The following is a 20,685-nucleotide window of genomic DNA, read 5'->3' on the forward strand; positions in this document are numbered from 1 at the left end:
CTTGGGGCGTTGGAGGGAAGTGAGGGGGGAGGTGTGGGCGCAAGTTTTGCATTTTTTGCGGTTGCAGGGAAAGGAGGTTGGGTTGGTGGGGGGTGTGGATCTGACAAGGGAGTTGCGGAGGGAGTGGTCTTTCCGGAACGCTGATAGAGGTGGGGAGGGAAATATATCCTTGGTGGTGGAGTCCGTTTGGAGGTGGCGGAAATGACGAAGGATGATCCGATGTATCTGGAGGTTGGTGGGGTGGTAGGTGAGGACCAGTGGGGTTCTGTCCTGGTGGCGATTGGAGGGACGGGGTTCAAGGGCGGAGGAGCGGGAAGTGGAGGAGATGTGGTGGAGAGCATCGTCAACCACATCTGAGGGGAAATTGTGATCTTTGAAGGAGGAGGCCATCTGGGTTGTTCGGTAATTGGAACTGGTCCTCCTGGGAGCAGATGCGGCGCAGGCGAAGGAATTGGGAATATGGGATGATGTTTTTACAGGGCGCAGGGTGGGAAGAGGTGTAATCTCGGTAGCTGTGGGAGTCAGTCGGTTTATAGTATACGTCCGTGTTGAATCAGTCGTCCGAGATAGAGATGGAGATGTCTAGGAACTTTTTTTTGATATCAAAAATTTTCCGCCTAGGAACCCTCCAACCACAAGGGATAAACGCAGATTTCTCCAGCTTCCTCATTTCCCCTCCCCCTACCTTTTCTCAGTCCCAACCCTCAGACTCAGCACCGTCTTCTTGACCTGCAATCTTCTTCCCGACCTCTCCGTCCCCACCCCCTCTATGGCCTATCATCCTCACCTTAACCTCCTTCCACCTATCGCATTCCCAACGCCCCTCCAAGTCCCTCCTCCCTACCTTTTATCTTAGCCTGCTTGGCACACCCTCCTCATTCCTGAAGAAGGGCTTATGCCCAAAATGTCGATTCTCCTTCTCCTTTGATGCTGCCTGACCTGCTGCGCTTTTCCAGCAACACATTTTTAAGTAATAAAAAGAGGAGACAATATAGTAAGCACTGAATGCAATATAGTATGTCAGACAGACAGCAATTAAATTACAGCCACACTTTGAAAGTGTCTTTGGGTCCATGAATATTGGTTTGGAGGGAGTTTATGGTATTTGCATCTACTGTATGAGGACAATGGTGAATTGTTTGTTACACCTGACATTTCAACTTTGCACTCTTGGATACTGCATCTTGCGGTGTATTCCACTACTATTTTCTTTCTGGTCAATTCTGGTATCTCCAGTACTTTGATATTGTGCATTGATGCGTCTATACAATTAAATTACTAGTAAATTAAGAATACTGTGTTCGCAAATAGAGTTCCTGTGGTTCTAAGATATTGAGGTGGCTTTTAAGTGTGTGACCACCATCTCTTGGCAATTTACATGGGACAAAGAGTAATGTTAAACTTAAGATGGGCACTACAAAAGAAGCAACTAGATAAAACATTGTGCTGCCACCCTCCACCACCCTTTTCAAACAAGTACTAAAAGGAAATGCAAACCTGGACTGTTTGTTGATTCTTCTGCCGTCATTTGCATCAGCAAAGCAACTTGTTGTCGTTCTGAAAGTGGACAGCCAGCTCTTATTCCTGCTCCAAACAATCCACACTTTCGGACTCCAGCCTCCTTCTTCACTCGTTTCCGCTCTGGACCTTGCTTTTCTGCAAGCAAAGTTGAAAAGGAAATAATTTTATTTGAGGGATGAGATGTTTATTGCTACAGAAAATATGCCAAAAGACCTCAAGCATACTTATTCTTCTGCAGTATTTAGATGTTTTCTGTCTTCTGACGGGAGTCACTTACCTTGAACTGTCCTTCACTTGTGGACATGAACACGAAGTGTTTCTATAGATTATTTGACCATGTTGAACAATACATCTGGGGCTTGTCCTTGATCCACATGTACATATTTCTTGCAGATCACGAACAGGGCAGCTATCAGTATTGTGAACAAGGCTGATTTTTAATTTCCTCTGTCCTTGCCAATTGTATGTGGTATTGGCTTACAAATAGTATTCTACAATATATTAAAGTTTGACTTACAAATGGTATTCTGCAAGATATTAAATATTACATAAGCAGTGATCCTTGGCTATCAAAAATTGAAGACAATTTTGGAATGTAAATTTCTAAAATCCAGATAAACGCCAGAATCTCATGATACAAAAATTTTGATTTAGTCATTATAAAATTGATTATGGAAACCATTACAAGCAAAACCAATAGCTTTCCACATCATAAAAAATTGTAAAAGTAATGTGTAATGTTATCACAGTGATGGATAACAATCTTGAAATTATATTGTAATGAAGACAGATGGGTTATTTCTCACCGTAGTCAATGGTGTACACCTAACAGTAAATGTATCAGCGGAGGTTGCCTTCTTCAATTCTCAGCTATATTTAGTTCTCTAATTCAAAATTCATCAACACTTGAAATATGAATAAAATTATTAGCAAATCTTTTGGTACCACATTTAGAGAATTATGACCATTGGTTTAGAGAGCAGTTAAGTACAAGTGTATGTTCTCAGTCCAAAAACCTAACCCTTTTGTAAAATCTGGGTGGTAGGTATTTACAGATAGAAAAAAAATACAGCAATTTGAAAATCAGGAAGTCGAGTTAGTTAAAGCATAGTGGTCTTGTTATTGTAAACAAGGAATGAGAGAGATAAAACTTAGATGCTGCAACACGATCACTGACAGAAAGCTCCACTAACACTAGTTTACATAGATTGCTCATGAGCGTGGGCATGAGGAATGAAAAATAAAATGTCCTGAATTGTATAACATTATTCCTCGAACCATTAAAGGCTAGATTCAATAAGAAATTAAGAATGAAATTCAACTCAGTGAATCAGTGCATAACAATAAGCCAGGAAATAAATGAACGCGTTAACAACACTGAACCTGTAGACACAATTTTAAATTCTCGAATGACAAGAGAGATTTTATTACTTGTCAAGTTTACACAGGGTGAACTGGCACTAAATTGCAATATAGTTTATTCAGTAAAAGGGGAAAGAATAAAACAAGATTGAATACATACTTGATATTTTTGTTTGAGATTAGGTGATTTTGTTTTCCTATTTATGTAGAATCAAAACTATATGCTACCAGCGCATTTTGAAAGAAAGACTGCACACATCTAAAGATGAATTTCCAATTGGGAATTAGCATATTGCAATCTGGTATCATGATCCTTAATTGTTTTTGCTGAACAGAGAAGAGTTCAATAGGCAAGGACGCGACCATGGATTTCAACACCAGCTTAATCCAGGAAAGGGGTCATGAAGGAGAGAACATCACTGACAAAATGTTTAACATTTAGCAATTCAAAATTACTTCATTTAAGAGAAAGCACATCAATTCGAAGGGTCTGTTTCCATGCTGTACATCTCTATGACTCTAAATAGAACTACAATAGCACCAGAAACAGGCTCTCATATGACGGCAAAATCAAGAGCATTTGAGTTTAGGTATACGCAGTAAACTTTCACGAAAGCTCACAATCACCATCAAGGATAATTAGGGATGAGCAGTAAATTCTGGCCAGGCAGGTGAAGCCAACATCCCCTCAGTAAATAGAGAAGATGAGGGATAATTATATCTAATTCTGATCACCAGTCAATATGCAAAACTAAAGAAATCATAACATCAGCTATAGAAATTCAATCTACAATGTAGATCAATGGAGTACATTGTTACCCACCACATCGTTTGATACTAAAAATAATTTATAAGAACCGATCTCATAATTATAGACGTGTGCAGCGTAGGGGGTTATAGGGCTCATCATATCTGTCCCTGATCTTTGAAGAACCAACCAACTAGTACAACAGCTTGGTAGTACTTTCATTTTTAAGTACATATCCAGTGCATTTAAAAACAATACTATATGTGCCTATCACTCTTTCACATAGTGGATTCCACAGCACAATCCTGTGCATTAAAAACTCTTTCCCTCTGATTATTTTGATAATAACCTCAGTCTGTTCCAATAGTCCCATACTCATGGAAAGCTTTTTCCTTACTTATTCCATCAAAATGCTGGATAATTGTTAAAATCTATTCATCCTGTGCTTTACTAAGAACAATCTAATTTCCACTACTCTCACCATAAATGCTACAAGTCCCTCATCCCTTGTACAATTTGTTCCAACCAAAGATGAATCAGCTCTCCTCTTTTAAATCTTCTTTGAGGCTCATAATAAATATTTACCTTTTATTTTCAAATGCATGCATATCACACTTCAATGAAAGTATCAAAATTTAGGTGTCAACACACTGTATTGGGTGAAAGGAGGAGGAATAACTTTCCTACTTGTTAACCAAAGAAAAGTAATTAAAACAAAATCAGAAACACATGCAATCACAAGGAACTGTCATGTCTCACTGGGGTAATTTGCTGGAAATCAAGCTCCATTATTTTTAATGGGTCACCAATGCAAATATTTCATTATCCACAGAACCTAATAGTCTAATTCAGGCTAAAAGAATACGCATACCATGCCTTTTCATTGATACAAAATAACTATTTATTGTAAACAAACTGTTTTTAACCAACAGCAAGAAAGTCACACGAATTGCTAGTAATTCACACAAACTTCAAACGTAACCATTTTCAACATTCCATACAAACAAGATAGACAAAAAAACAAATATAAAAGCAGTTTGAAAATACTAATTTAGATCACCAGTTGCTGAATTGCTTTCTTCCATTCCTTCCAGATTTTTGCTGATGAAATAAGGTTGTTTTCACACCGATGCTGGCTTTCATTGACTGGTTGAGAATTTGCTTTTTTCAGGGTCTCAGAAGGTGGCTTCCCTCTTTCTCCTTTCAACAGGGTAATTTGCAGAGAGCAGTTTACAGGAAAGTGAGCAAGAACAACTACTTTGAAATTTTCTGTCACTTCTCTACACAGCAGATAAGAGGGAGAGATTGAGGTGCTTCCACTTTACGGGCTAGAAGTTTCTACTCTATTGTCCACCTGCTCAGCTGTAACCATTTGCCCAATAACAAATATAAAGGTTCATTTTATAAAATCAACGTTTTGGAGATGTAATGACACCCCTTCTGAGCAGGTTCAGAATTTGGACATTCTAGCCCAAAGGGAGGGGCATAACCAGTGCACTTGAAGATTCCTAGGCCAAGTGGGTGTTACCATGTTGCGCCCATAACACTCAAGGAACTCTCCCTGGCAAAACATACAAATATACACAAAAGTACACAGGATCTCCAACCTGAGTGAAGAAAATTCTCATGTCAGTCCAAAATGGTCTCCTCTGCATTCTGAGACCATGACACCACGTTCCAGATCCCAGACAGGGAAAACATCATTCCTGCATCCAGTTTGTTAGCCTCATCAGAATATTCTCACTTATTCTTCTAAACTTCTGTAAATACAGAGGCAGTCAACCCAATAATGTTGACTCAAAGCTTTCAGGACCACACAAAAGTTTAATTAACCTCTATTTTTACCTTAGCCGGCAAGAGGTCCGAAGTCAACACCAGAATAAGTCAAGCTCTCAATTGATGGACTCTCATCGGACCTCTGCGGACAGCATAAAAGCAGTATAGCTTATGCCCTCATATCTCTCAACCCATACTTTTCATGAGTGATAAACAGATAAGCAGTGCAGTTAACAATATTCCATTGAATAGTAGAAGCAGCCCAAGCCCCAGCTGCAGTCTTCAGCTTGTGCAGACACAGACACACATTTTAAAATTTATGGCATATTGTTGCTTCAGCAAAACTTTTAACTATTGCCTCCTTTTGATCATTTCATAATCACACAGAACAATAGCAATTGGATATCAGTGGCCACAAGCATCTTAATAGGAGAATGCAGGCAATTACAGTAAGTACTATAATCCCAATATGTAACAACATGCACCCAATATTCCCAAGACTCCCAAACGGCCACAATCTTGTTCCACTATTGAACCCATGTATGTCATTACCTTGGATTTTCTGGCTTTCTTGGGTAATGTGCTTGGAGAAGTGGGTAGTATTAGTTGATTTGTCAGGAATAGAAGTACAACATTCCTTCCCTATAATAGTAGATGTCCCTCCTTTTTCTGCCAGGATAATGTCTAGGGCCATTCGATTTTTCTTTATACTACTTACAGTGTGGAAACAGGCCCTTCGGCCCAACAAGTCCACACCGACCCGCCGAAGTGCAACTCACCCAGACCCATTCCTACATTTACCCCTTCACCTAACACTATGGGCAATTTAGCATGGCCAATTCACCTAACCTGCACGTTTTTTGGACTTTTTTGGACTGTGGGAGAAAACCGGAGCACCCGGAGGAAACCCACGCAGACACGGGGAGAATGTGCAAACTCCACACAGTCAGTCGCCTGAGGCGGGAATTGAATCCGGGTCTCTGGCGCTGTGAGGCAGCAGTGCTAACCACTGTGCCACCGTGCCGCCCACGGATTTTGTAGGACTATCTGCCACATTGCAACCATTTCAACAGATAACTCAGTTACGTGCATTTGAGTATCAGTCAATGCCCTTGCTGTATTGTTAGCTAGTTCCTCTAGGGCAGCTGCTAAATTAATTATCTCTCTGAAAGTCCAGGCAATTCCATAAGGGGAAGGAGGATCATCCAGAACTATTCCCATTCAGTTACTGCCCTTCACTGTCGACCCCAATGAGGACATTCCTCAGAGTGACTTAAGATTTGTATATGAGGGACTAAATATGCTAAGTAACAACAACCCTTTTAAGGATGGTCCTGGGATTTAGTGGTTTTATATCCTTGCCTCCTTACTCTCCTGACAACCAGGTGTAGGGCCAGCTCCCGCACACCCAATAGGTTCCATTTAGAGGCCATGGAAGCAAAATACTTTGATTCTTTACACAGGAATTGTACCCCCACATCATGCCGCACACTGTGATCATTGCTACAGTAGCAGGTAGTATTCACCAAATCTTTAGGAATGGGGCACTATTAAGGCAGTCACTAACTTTTCAGGATCTGAGGGAGCTTTTCTTGAGGTCCACCCTTCAAAACAACATGGCTGACAATCAGTACTGTGTTGATTTCATGAACAGTTGACCGCACTACCATTGGTGGAAGCCGAAAAGGCTTTTATTTAAGTTATTTCATTGGCATTGAGGGGGACAGCAGACATGGGAATCATGGTTTTACCATGCTGGGGAATCTCAGCACATACCCAACACACGCCTTGCTCTACTTGTTTGGCATATGTATGATAGAGGGACAGAAAGGTGTTAGTCCGAAATCCTTCTGTCCTCAGAGTAAAACCTCCTAAGTCACAATTATCTATGGTTGTCCTTGCACATTCACACCCATAGGGGTAGTCAGCAACACCTGAAATGGTCCTTTCCACCTTGGTTCCAACTTTCCCTGGTCCCAGTTCTCAATCAGGACAAACTCTCCAGGTTCTACAGTACGGTAGTCTCCTTGAATCAGATTGGCACCCTCTCGATGGACTTGGCGTACCTGTGAATGTAAACTTTGGAGAGTTTTGGTTAACATGCAGATATTTTCCCACTTACTACCCCAGAGTGTGCATACCTAATCTTTCAGGAAGGGAAGATCGGACCACCCCGGGTCCCCATAGGATCTGCATGGGTTACCCATAGACAAACTCAGCGAGAGATAACCCTGTTTTACCTGAGGGGGGAGCTCTCATATGGAATAGCACCAAATGTATGACCTTCAACCAGTTCAGTTCTGTCTCCTGTGTTAACCTGGCCAACTTATTCTTTGGAGTACCGTTCGCTCATGCCACCATCCTGGCTGCCTATGGATGATAGGTGCAGTGGAGCTGTTGCTTTATAGCCAGCTCTTTGCAGATCTCCTTGTTTACTCTAGTTACAAAGGGTGGTCCATTATCCAAGCTGATCATTTCTGGAAGTCCATAATGTGGAATCATTTCCCTCAACAATATTTTTACCACTGTGGTAGCAATACTATCAGTTGTTGCTTCAATCCATCTACTAAATACATCCACTATTACTAAACAATGCTTTTAAAAATGTATTCGAGGTAATTCTATAAAATCTAATTGTGGACAAGCAAAAGGCCCATAGGGCAAGGGGGTGGTTCTGAACCACAGCACTCTCCCAACTCCTGTTTTTTTACAAATCAAACATACCTTAGCTCATTTCTCAGCTGCTTTCTGGAATTCCAGATTTGTAATAAAGTATTAAACATTCCCCCTTGTACAATTATGCACATAATCAACTAAGAGTGGTAGGAGCAAAGAAGAAACATAAACTTGTCCCACAGGAGTCAACCACAGCTTGATTTGAGGGTCAAGGTAGCACCCCATTTGAGTCCATAGTTGCTGCTCCTCAGCAGGAGCATCTCCCTGTAATTTCTGTATCTCACCCAGGCTTGGCATTCCTATCTTTATAATGTTTCTAACCAGGTTTTGCTGGGAACCCATTGGAACCAGAAGCACGGGGTGTAGGATAGTCTGCTTGGCAGCAACATCTTCTCACTCATGGCCTTTATCTACTGCGGGGACAATGCCGTAGGCATTTGAGTACAGGGAAAGATATAAAAGAGTCCTAAGGGGCAACTTTTTCATGCAGAGGGTGGTATGTGTATGGAATGAGCTGCCAGAGGAAGTGGTGGAAGCTGGTATAATTTCAACATTTAAGAGGCATTTGGATGGGTATATGAATAGGAAGGGTTTGGAGGGATATGGGCCAGGTGCTGGCAGGTGGGACTAGATTGGATCGGTAGGCATGGACGGGTTGGACCGAAGGGTCTGTTTCCATGCTGTACATCTCTATGATTCTACTGGGCAGTTTAAAAATACATATGGTGATATTAAGTTAATGTCACTTGTAGAAAAACAAACCTTGCTTCTACCACTGAACCGTTCCTATCTGTCCATCATTAACAATACCTAATGAGAGGAAATCACATTGGACATCCTCAAAAATTCCACAAAGGTATGCACACTATGATAATCATGAATAAAATGGCAATAAGACCTCCAAAGGTGACCATCCCAATTAAGGTTATTATTTACATTTCTATAAAGGGAATAATATCTCAAAACATATAAAAATATAACTGCAAGCTTTAACTCAGTGAGATGGTTGTAAATATTTGACTTAAATGTTGCAGTCACAATGATCATAAGTTCTGAAGAAGTGTCACTTGACCCGAAATGTTAACTCTGATTTTTCTCCACAAATGCAGAGACAGATCTGCTGAACTTTTCGAGCAATTTCTGTCATTGTTTTGTTTCTGATTTCCAACATTCACATTCCTTTCATATTTGTCATCGGTCTCACTAAAATACTATTATCAATTTCTGATGTTTGCAGACACTTAGTTAAACATGGAAATCCAGAAATTGATGTCAGTGATTTCTTGCTCCTCCACCGTAGTTCCTTTGAGATGCTTGCATCAGAATCCTCTGAATTCACTTAAATGGAAACCTATGCTATTAATCTCACTGCAAAAACCCTTTAAAAATTACACATTGTTGAATAAAGTGTAAACTGGACTTTTAATGGGTTACTTAAAATCATTACTACTGTACAACTACTCTCAACAACTATTAAATTAATTCAGGGTAATGTCAAATTTCATGATTTTTCAAAAATTATTTCAGTAATTTTTTTTAAAAAGTTTGATATTTAGGCTTAAATTCATAACCCCATGTTTCTGTTCCAACCTTGACTGACTTGTCTGTTAAATTTGGAAGAGAAGGAGAATCAGTGACTTTTATTTCCTGAAATGAAAAAAGAAGAGAAAACGCTGGAGAAAATCAGTAGTTCTGGCAGCACCTGTGAGAGTTAAAGAGAGCTAATGTTCTGAAGAAAAGTCAATTGGATTCAAAATATTAACTCTTTCTCTCTCCACAGATGCTTTGTCAGGTCTGTTGAATCTCACCAGCATTCACTGTATTCTGCTTCCACTTTTATTTCCTAGTTTGCTGTTTCAATGTGATTGCCTGCTTAGTCTAGTTGATGACATAATTGCTTCTGAATGTTGGAGATTTGCTTGAGCTGATATTGGAACAAAAGCATTACAAGAAAAAAGAAAAAAAGTCATTCTACACGATGATATTCCTTTTAGTCAGTATTCTTTGTAGTCAGCATCATATTTACTTGCTTTGCTGGCTACAAAAGCTGGATTAATGTGATATTGCAAATGGTAGAAAGCTTCTGTGCAAACAAAAGAATATAAATGAACTTTATTCCATCAAAGACTTGGCCAGAACAGTGATTTGTTAACAAAATTACTACAAACAATAAAACCGACATCTTGTCCAAATTGCAAATCACTAATTGGTTTGTGCCAAGTGAGAATATTGCTTTTAAACTTGCTTTGTCTGCAAATTTCAATTCTGATAGGATTGCATTTATAATACAGTAATTTACATGAATTATTCACATGTATCTACAATGCATTTTCTGCTGTTGATAGTTCTCATTTCGCTTTAATACAGCAAAGTTGTAAAATTAATATAGTTCATGACAATAAGCATAAACTATTACTTTGGCACCACTGAAAAATATATGTGATTATCATTGCATTTTCTTATGAAATAGTTATTTTTCTTCTTCAAACTCCTAAGTGAATCTGTTTAAGGTTCAAGAATTTCAATATTTCTCACAAAGGCTTCCTCTTTCTTGCTTCTTGTGCATATTATACAAGGTATTTTCTTTCCCTAAGTCATCAGACAGTTTGTAGTTTAACATGAAAGTGTTTCAGTCTGGTGCAAAATCCACCAAACATCAGTATATGCACAAAACCGTACTGGATAAACTGTTACAAAATAATTATCTTTCTTCCACGACTAGCAAGTTTGATTTTTGCTGGATTGTCAAGCGGTTTTTGTGATCACACTGTTGTATGGTTGTCCCACTTTCCAAAGAGAAGGATAAAACTACATAGTACTAAAATAAGTTTGTCCATTATAGCTGGACATCTACAGCAATTAAGCCTCAGGTAAAGGATCCAGTCAAGCTAAGAATGCTGAAAGAGGATTTTGTTTTGCAGACTGGGAAGAAACTAGGTACTTTAATCGGTCATCAGCTGATCAGGTTGGAGGATATTCACCAGCTACAAGGTTCAAATGGGAATATGTTGAAATTTGCACCATTTTCTTGGGTGGTTACAGTAGCAACAATAGTACAGACGCTCAACACTCACCAAAGTCAAATAGTTTAATTATTAGTTCCCAAGCAATAGTCAAACCAATATCAATGCCATCACAAATATCAATTGCTCACTATTAAGGATCAGATACAGGATTTTGCCCAACATTTTGGCAGTTAGATAATAAGGTTTCCATTCTACAGTAGATCAAGTAAAGTCACCATGGTCCAACTGAACCATAGGCTATTCTCTCGTGAAACTGAGGGGAGTGTGATCATATGGAAAAAGATACGATTGCAGAGCAAAATGAGAAGTGGGAAGAACTAAAATAGGAAAGATGTTGTGAATTAGGTTATATTGGCATTGACACTGAAGTTGCTTGAGCTGCCTAATTTTTTAAAAAGTCTGATTTCCAGCCTTGTGTACTTAATGCAAGATTATGATTTGCAGTGCATTAAATGTTATTATCTTTAAAAAATGATACTACTGAAGCATTTGATAAAACTTACATATAAAACAGGTTGAAAAATCCTGTTTTCAGGTTTCCACTCGAACCAATGTATTGACAGTCTTTGTTAATTTTAGTAGCTAAATGTAGCAAACGAGGCAAATTTACAGTACAGAAAACATTGTAGATATTTTCTAAACTACCTGTTTTGAGATGTTATTGCACACTGCTGGAGCAGATAGGACTTCAACCTGAGCTGCCCAGTCCAGGAATAGGGAAGCGAAAGTGCCACAAGACAGAATTCTATCTGCACCAGAAGCATCATGAGCAACACATATATAGCAAGGAATCGTTAGCTCAGTTGGTTGGATGGCTGGATTGCAGTCTAACCTGAACAACATGGGCTCAATTCCCACATTAGCTGAGGGTACCATTGCGGAACCTCCTTCTCAACCTCCCCCCTCACCTGACAAGTGCACTTTTTTCCCCCCACTTTTCATTTGGTACCTTATAAAATGTTTTATTTAGAATTTATAAAAACCACATTTGTTGCACTTTTTTTCATCTATCTTCTCACATTCAAAGACTTTAACACAGTTGGTCAAGTATGATGTCTTTCAGAATCTGTTCTGACTGATCATGATTAGCAACCTTTCATTTATATTGATTTTTATTTTAAGTATTTACTAACTTTATTCTTGATTATAGATTCTAGGAGTTTAACAATAAGTGGAATGAGTCACCATGTCTAAAAACTTTTCTCATCTATCCTGGAGTTCAGTTTTAAAGAGGGTTATAATGTTTGCACATTTTCATTCATCTGAGCTATAGTCCTTTCCATGAGAATTAGGAAAACTATAGTCCAAAAATGTCCAGTTTCATTGACTCCAAGATTGTTTCATGTCTGATTTGCTGACCAAAGTCTGAAGAAGTTATTTAATTCCATTTCATTAACCAGTTGCCTCCACCATCTGTTCTCTCATGTTTAGTAAATTTGTCCAGCTTCTCTATGAAAACTAAATAACTAGTTATCTCTTGGTAGTCTAATCTTGACTATCTTATTAACACAATTTGCCAATACACAAGGTCTTTTTATTATCCTGTATTGGAAGATGTTTCTTGCCCTTTTGCTTCTCTCATCACTAAATATGGTTTAAAACTTGATTGAATGGACCTTTTCATCAATGAAACATCAGCTCTTCAAACATTTTTTCATTCATATGTGTTTTGAATCCTAACCTTCCATCTTTCGATTAAATGTAGTGAGGTCAGAAATATAGTTTTCAAGGATGCAAGAGTTCACTGGCAAGCAGGAAGGTGGTTTGAAGTGTGTCTACTTCAACGCCAGGAGCATCGGAATAAGGTGGATGAAATTGCAGCGTGGATTGGTACCTGGGACTTTTATGTTGTGGCCATTTCCGAGACATGGATAGAGCAGGGACAGGAACTATTGTTGCAGGTACCGGGATTTAGATGTTTTAGTAAGAACAAAGAAGATGGTAAAAAGGGGGGGGGGGGGGGGGGGAGGGGTGTGGCATTGTTAATCAAGGACAGTATTACAGTAGTAGAAAGAATGTTTGAAGACACTTGTACTGAGGTAGTATGGGATGAGGTTAGAAACAGGAAAAGAAAGGTCACCCTGTTGGGAGTTTTCTATAGGCCTCCAAATAGTTCCAGAGATGTAGAGGATAGCCAAAATAATTCTGGAGAGGAACAAGTGTAACAGGGTAGTTGTTATGGGGTACTTTAATTTTCCAAATATTGACTGGAAATACGATAGCTTCAGTATTTCAGATGGGTCAATTTTTGTCCAATGTGTCAGGATGGTTTCCTGACACAGTATGTAGACAAGCCAACAAGGGGCAAGGCCATATTGGATTTGGTACTGGATAATGAACCCGGCCTGGTGTCAGATTTGGAGATATGCGAGCACTTTAGTGATAGTGACCACAATTCAGTTATGTTTACTTTAGCGGTGGAAAGTGATACGTATATAATGCAGGGCAAGAGTTATTGCTGGGGAAAGGCAATTACGATGTGATTAGGCAAGATTTAGGTTGCAGGATGGGGAAGGAAACAGCAGGGGATGGGCACAATTGAAATGTGGAGCTTATTTAAAGAACAGCTACTGCATGTCGTCAATAAGTATGTACCTGTCAGGCAGGGAGGAAGTGGTCAAGCGAGGGAGCCGTGGTTTACTAAAGAAGTTGACTCTCTTGTCAAGAGGAAGAAGGCAGTTTATGTTAGGATGTAACGTGAAAGCTCAGTTAGGGCGCATGGGAGTTACAAATTAGCCAGGAAAGACCTAAAGAGAGAACTAAGAGTCAGGAGAGGACATGAGAAGTCTTTGGTAGGTAGGATCATGGAAAACCCTAAATCTTTCCATAGGTATATCAGGAGTAAAAGAATGACGAGACAAAGATTAGGGCCAATCAAGGATAGTAGTGACAAGTTGTGCGTGGAGTCCAAACAGATAACGGAAGCGCTAAATGAATATTTTTCGTCAGTATTCACACTGGAAAAAGACAACGTTGTTGAGGAGAATACTGAGATACAGCTTCTCGACTAGACAGAATTGACATTCGCGAGGGGGAGGTGGTAAATTTGCAGATGACACTAAGGTCAGTGGAATTGTGGATAGTGCTGAAGGATGTTGCAGGTTACAGAGGGACAAATATAAGCTGCAGAGCTGGGCTGAGAGGTGGCAAATGGAGTTTAATGTGGAAAAGTGTGAGGTGATTCACTTCGAAGGAGCAACAGGGATAAAGAATACTATGGTAATGGTAAGATTCTTGACAAGTGTAGATGAGCAGAGAGATCTCGGTGTCCATTTACATAGATTCCTGAAAGTTACCACCCAGGTTACTAGGGCTGTTAAGGTGAGATACGGTGTGTTAGCTTTTATTGGTAGAAGGATTGAGTTTCGGAGCCACAAGATCATGCTGCAGCTGTACAAAACTCTGGTGCAGCCGCACTTGGAGTACTGCGTGCAGTTCTGGTCACCGCATCATAGGAAGGATGTGGAAACTTTGGAAAGGGTTCAGAGGTGATTTACTAGGATGTTGCCTGGTATGGAGGGAAAGTCTTATGAGCAAAGGCTGAGGGACTTGAGGCTGTTTTCATTAGAGAGAAAGAGGTTGAGGGGTGACACAATTGAGTAATAAGATAATCAGAGGGTTAGATAAGGTGAACAGTGAGAGCCTTTTTCCTCCAATGGTGATGGCTAGCACGAGGGGACATAGCTTTAATTTGAGGGACGTCAGCGGTAGTTTCTTTACTCAGAGTAGTAGGGGCATGGAATGCCCTACCTGCAACAGCAGTTGACTTGCCAACTTAAAGGACATTTAAATGGTCATTGCATAGACCTATGGATAAAAATGGAATAGAGTAGGATAGATGGGCTTCAGATTTATGCCACAGGTCAGTGCAACATCGAGGTCCAAAGGGCCTGTACTGCGCTGTAATGTTCTATGTTCTATAAATATTTTCCCAATGCCGATCTACAGTTCTATTTGCTCCTTCTTCTTTCATTCACTTAATTTGACAAAGATCCATTTCGCCTATTTGTAATGGACTCAGCAGTAACATATCTCTGTCCTTTTCATCTTATTGTCCATAAAAGGAATGTGTTGTTCATCCCACCTTTTGACATATGGACTTCAAAATGTGAGTTGTCGAGTTTGATTACTTGTACCTTATGCAATACTTGTGGGCATGTTAGCCAAGCTGGGAAGTTGATTTGCAGATGTTTTGTGCCCTTTCTCTGTGATATCCTCAGTGCTTTGAAACCTGTAAAGCACTGCTATACCGACTCTTCTGGAATTTGCTTACTTTTGTTCCTGCTGCTTCTTGTTCCCCATTCCGGTTATTCGCTGCAATTGTCGGTACACTGGGTCTAGGTCAATGTGTTTATTGATGGAGTCCATGGATAAGCGCCATGCCTCTAGAAATTCTCTGGCTGTCCTTTGTTTAGCTTGTCTTCTTCTTCTTGTTTTGTCCCAATTGAATTTGAGGTCCTTGTCATCTGTGTGTATGGCTACCAGGGACAGTGGCTAGTTGGTGTGCATGGATGCTGATTGCTGGCTGTCTGCCTGTTTGTCCTATATAGTGTTTCATGTAGTTTTTGCATGGGATCTCGTAAACTATGTTTGTATTGCACATGATGGGTATCAGATAGTTGCACTTTATAGTTCAACTATAAACTTATATGAGGATTGAGAGGGAACAAAGGATCAAAGAGGACTCTAACGTACATTCAAGGAGTCCAATTAACATCTGTACATTATCAAAATGAATATTTAATCCATTATAGTCCATACATTTCAAACTGAAGAAATCCTATGCAGCATACTTACATTTATATAGCCGATCTAAAATACATTGAATGCTTTGTGATGCAACTTTACTTCTATGGTTCGTGTAGTCAAGCACAAAATTGTCAATTAATTATTATGATGTGGAAGTGCCGGTGTTGGACTGGGGTGGACAAAGTTAAACTACCTAATGAAGGAGCAGCGGTCCAAAAACTAGTACTTTCAAATAAACCTTTTGGACTGTAACCTGATATTGTGAGATTTTTAACAATGAATTATTAAATTTTTGCGGTAATCAAATCCCAAGTAGTATACAAAAAAGCTGTATGTTACAAATCTTGATTGATTCGAAATTGGGATATAGAAAAATGGAAATATATCTTGCACTCTATTCCTGGACATAATCTGCCTCAATGTTCCAATAAAATGAAAATCCCTCATACTCATTATCATCAGTTTGCATCTGTGCAACGAGGAAATGAAAAGTTAAACTATTACCAAAGTGAACTTAAAGTTGAACCTAAAATTATATTACCAATGGATCTGAGACACAAAAAAGGAAAGTTATTCTGAATTCTGATCTAAGCCAATTATCCAGAATAGCTGCATCATGCATTTCAAAAAGTCAACAATACATTGAAAAGAGAAATCATGCAACATTATAGACTTTCTATTCTTGATGAAATAGCTAATCAATGTAAATCCTAGAGTTCAATTGTCTGTAGACACACTGGACATTTTGGTAGCAGGATCATCACAGATTTCAACTACCAAATTTTAAAACACAGACAAGTCATTAGGACTATTGAGGCTTCAACATTTTTAATGACTCACTTTAAAACTAAACATGAGCAACTTTAATTGCCTCTTTCTTACCTGAGCATTTCCTTCCCAATGCAGCCTGCAAAAACCTGTTGGAGAAAGTATACACTGAGGAACAGAGTAGACACTCCAATCACAACAGGGAGCAAACTGCACTGTAAACCAAGCAGAAAGCTAGATTTCATTGCAGAAAAAGCATCTGCAGTTTCAAAGATAAACCTCTTAAAATATTCTCTGGACAACAAGCATAAAAACATGCAGGTCTCATGTCACCACTATCATATATTAAAAATTTAGAACACAGTTTACTATAACGTCACCTCCAAATTTATCTCATTAAACCCATATTGCAGCACCTCCCCTAACCAATCCATAAACAGAGGAGATTGTGCACTTCTACTGCCTTTATGATGCTGCTGAATTCAATAAAAAAAAGAGAGATTTAATTCAAATAAATCCTGTGAATAGCTGTCAATGTCACTGGGTGAGTAAGGTAATACAAACATGCTTTCCTTTTTTTCGTACGGGGACAACATAAAACCATTACACATTTCTACCAAAAATAACCAATGTTCTTTCCGCATATTTCTAGCTTCATCAAGACAGTGACTAAACTAAATGTTTAATATATGGTTATAGGGATCTGAACAGATAGAAAATCACAAATGTAAATAGTTTTTGAATCCCCACGTTAATAAATGACAGTAAGATGAAGTATTTAAAAGAATATCCCATCACTGTTGCCGAGAGAGCAGGAAACACTATTAGGCTCCACACTTGTTGCATATCAATATGGACTTGTACGTAGGGCCACCTGTAACTCATAAGGAATCTTCATTGATTAGCTATGGTTTTAAGAAAATGAAGCACAAAAATCAGTAAATCAAATAGCAAACTCTTTAAAAAAAACACACCAGTTATGATAAATGCGAGGTGCTGCATTTTGGGAAAGCAAATCTTAGCAGGACTTATATACGTAATGGTACAAAGAGACCTTGGAGTGCAGGTTCATAGCTCCTTGAAAGTGGAGTCGCAGGTAGATAGGATAGTGAAGAAGGCGTTTGGTATACTTTCTTTTATTGGTCAGAGTATTGAGTACAGAGTTGGGAGGTCATGTTGCGGCTGTGCAGGACATTAGTTAGGCCACTGTTGGAATATTGCGTGCAATTCTGGTCTCCTTCCTATCGGAAAGATGTTGTGAAACTTGAAAGGGTTCAGAAAAAATTCATAAGGATGTTGCCAGGGTTGGAGGATTTGAGCTATAGGGAGAGGCTGAACAGGCTGGAGCTGTTTTCCCTGGAGCGTTGGAGCCTGAGGGGTGACCTTATAGAGGTTTACAAAAGTATGAGGGGCATGGATAGGATAAATAGACAAAGTCTTTTCCCTGGGGTCCAGAACTAGAGGGCATAGGTTTAGTGTGAGAGGGGAAAGATATAAAAGGGACCTAAGGGGCAATGTTTTCACAGAGAGGGTGGTACGTGTATTGAATGAGCTGCCAGAGGAAGTGATGGAGGCTGGTACAATTGCAACATTTACAAGGCATTTGGATGGGCATATGAATAGGAAGGGTTTGGAAGGATATGGGCCGGGTGCTGGCAGGTGGGACTAGATTGGGTTGGGACATCTGGTCAGCATGGATGGGTTAGACCAAAGGGTCTGTTTCCATGACTCTATGTATTTGGAAACAATATATACAGCATCTGCACCTTCATGAGTAATTTCTATTTGCACTAATGAATTATTTGTTCTAGCACAAGTGACTGAAGGAGAATGTGGCAAGGAGGTCACATTTTCCCTAAAATTCCCACCCCAAATGCCACGGGTCTGTAGTTGTTGATTCCTTTTCCCAGGTGATCTGAAAGGAAACACGGAAACAGAAAAGCGAAAGGCAGTTATCTGGAGAGAGACAAAAGTCTGATAAAGGTGGAGAAAAAGAAGAAATAAAATGAGAACATGAGAAAATTACCATATTCTCCATTTTCTCTGAATGCCATAGGAAATGATCTATTTTCAAATCCTCGAATGTCTTTGGTTGATCATGTTTTATTCAATCAGTCAAATTGTAAAAGACCATGCTTTTACATTTTACTTTATTTTTGATTGTGCACTGAACTGGGAAAAGGATTATATTACAACCAAAGGCTGAGGGAAGAATTGCTGTAATTCAAAAAATCAATTTACTGTACTTCTAAAAATCAGATTACTGAAAATGACTCTTAGTCATGTTTACACTGTTGCTTTGCAAGCATTGGGGTAAGGTAGTAGTAGATGGATTGGTACCAGAATGTATGACCAAATTCAGCCAGCAACAAATTATGAATTCTGGAATTATGACTAGTTGTGAGAACTTTGATTGGTTCTTGTGGGTAAGAACAATATAGGAAGCAGCTTTGGGACCTCTGGAAAGGGTGTGCCTCTGCAGCAAAAATACCTTAAGTCTGAAGAAAGTAAAATATATTTATTCCCATGTAGAAGGAAATTATTGCACAGGCTGAAATCTGTACTGAAAACAAAAATTGCAAAGCTATCATGAAGTGTCATCTCGGCTCAAAATGTTAGCTTGTTCTCTCTCCACAGATGTTGCCTGATGTGCTGTGATTTCCAGCATTTTTTGTTTTCAGTATATTTTTGCCCCCTGTAGACTGTGACTTGAAGCAGTAACTAAGAAACTTTGCGATTAGTGTATCAACCGCCTAGATGTCCTGCAACAAACTAAGAGAGACTGAAGAACAGAAAGTCCTGTCATACAAAAGGCTTATGTCAGTGGCATGGGCGTGACGTGGTTCAACTGTGGTTCTTAGGTTTTTTTTTCTCAGCCTATAAAGCCAATGTTTTTCTGTTTCTCTATGCCTGTGTGTAGGAGTTTTAGGAGCAGGTTAGAATTTTAACCAGTACAGCCATATGTTGATAGTTCATAGCTACCTATCTGCAATTAGAATTTACTCATCCATAATAATTAGGAATTCTTAAGTATAAGAGTCTGGTCCATGTTTTTTTGTTAACCTGGGTCTATCCAACAGATAAATTAGGGACTTTGCATACTTTGATAACATTTGTAGCATTTGAGAGATTCCAGGAATAATTGGGCTTGATTTCCAGCACACTAACTCAGTGAGGCATAGCGCAATGAAATCAACAGGGGACATGACTACTAATATCATTGCTATTTCATTCATGTACTACACTAACTTCTTTCCTATTTGAGTTCCCATAGGGCCCAATAACTTTGAACTGTGACAGGAAAACTACATCATATTTCACTGGATATTGTGATAAGGCCATCGGGAGTTGGCATCGTCCCTCTGCAGAGAATCTGGAAACCACATGATAGAGTAAAAGCCCACAAAAAGCTTCTTGGGAGCAGCAAATGTAACCAATAATGAGCACATGCCTTCACCACTGATTGCAAAGCAGAACAGTGGTGGAAAGGACGATGGATGAGGACTTGCCATCTGAGGTAGTTTGGGCTGAGGTTAGGAATAGGAAAGGTGAGGTCACCCTGTTAGGAGTCTTTTACAGGCCTCCTAATAGTCCTAGAATCATTGAAGAAAGGATAGGGAAGGTGATTCAGGAGATGAGTGACAGTAATAGGGTGGTTGTTATGGGGGACTTTAACTTTCCTGATATTGATTGGGAAAGCTATAGCTCAAGTTCGTTAGATGGGTCAGTGTTTGTTCAATGTGTGCAGGAGAGTTTCCTGACACAATATGTAGACAGGCCAACAAGAGGTGAGGCCATACTGGATTTGGTTCTGGGTAACGAACCAGGCCAGGTGTTAGAATTAGAGGAAGGTGAGCACTTTGGGGATAGTGACCATAATTCGGTGATTTTTACACTCGTGATGGAGAGGGATAAGTGTGTACTACAGGGCAAGAATTATAGCTGGGGTAAGGGAAATTATGATGCGGTGAGGCATGACTTAGGATGTGTGGCTTGGAAAAGTAGACTCCAAGGCAAGAGTGTAAATGATATGTGGAACTTGTTCAAGGGGCAACTACT

General features: G+C 39.5%; 1 protein-coding gene across 5 annotated transcripts in view; it reads right to left on the reverse strand.

The window, feature by feature from the left end:
• ankrd11 (ankyrin repeat domain 11) overlaps positions 1 to 20,685 on the reverse strand; it is a 164,582-nt gene that overhangs the window by 62,058 nt on the left and 81,839 nt on the right. For 4 of the 5 annotated variants that reach the window (XM_043706780.1, XM_043706782.1, XM_043706781.1 and 1 more), the window contains exon 4: positions 1,498 to 1,656. In XM_043706780.1, the coding sequence (XP_043562715.1) occupies positions 1,498 to 1,656 (159 nt within the window). Of the gene's footprint in view, positions 1 to 1,497; positions 1,657 to 16,740; positions 16,776 to 20,685 lie in introns of all 5 variants that reach the window. The other variant, XM_043706784.1, reaches the window with a different exon arrangement.

The sequence above is a fragment of the Chiloscyllium plagiosum genome, chromosome 17, assembly GCF_004010195.1.
Source record: "Chiloscyllium plagiosum isolate BGI_BamShark_2017 chromosome 17, ASM401019v2, whole genome shotgun sequence".
Taxonomy (NCBI): Eukaryota; Metazoa; Chordata; class Chondrichthyes; order Orectolobiformes; family Hemiscylliidae; genus Chiloscyllium; species Chiloscyllium plagiosum.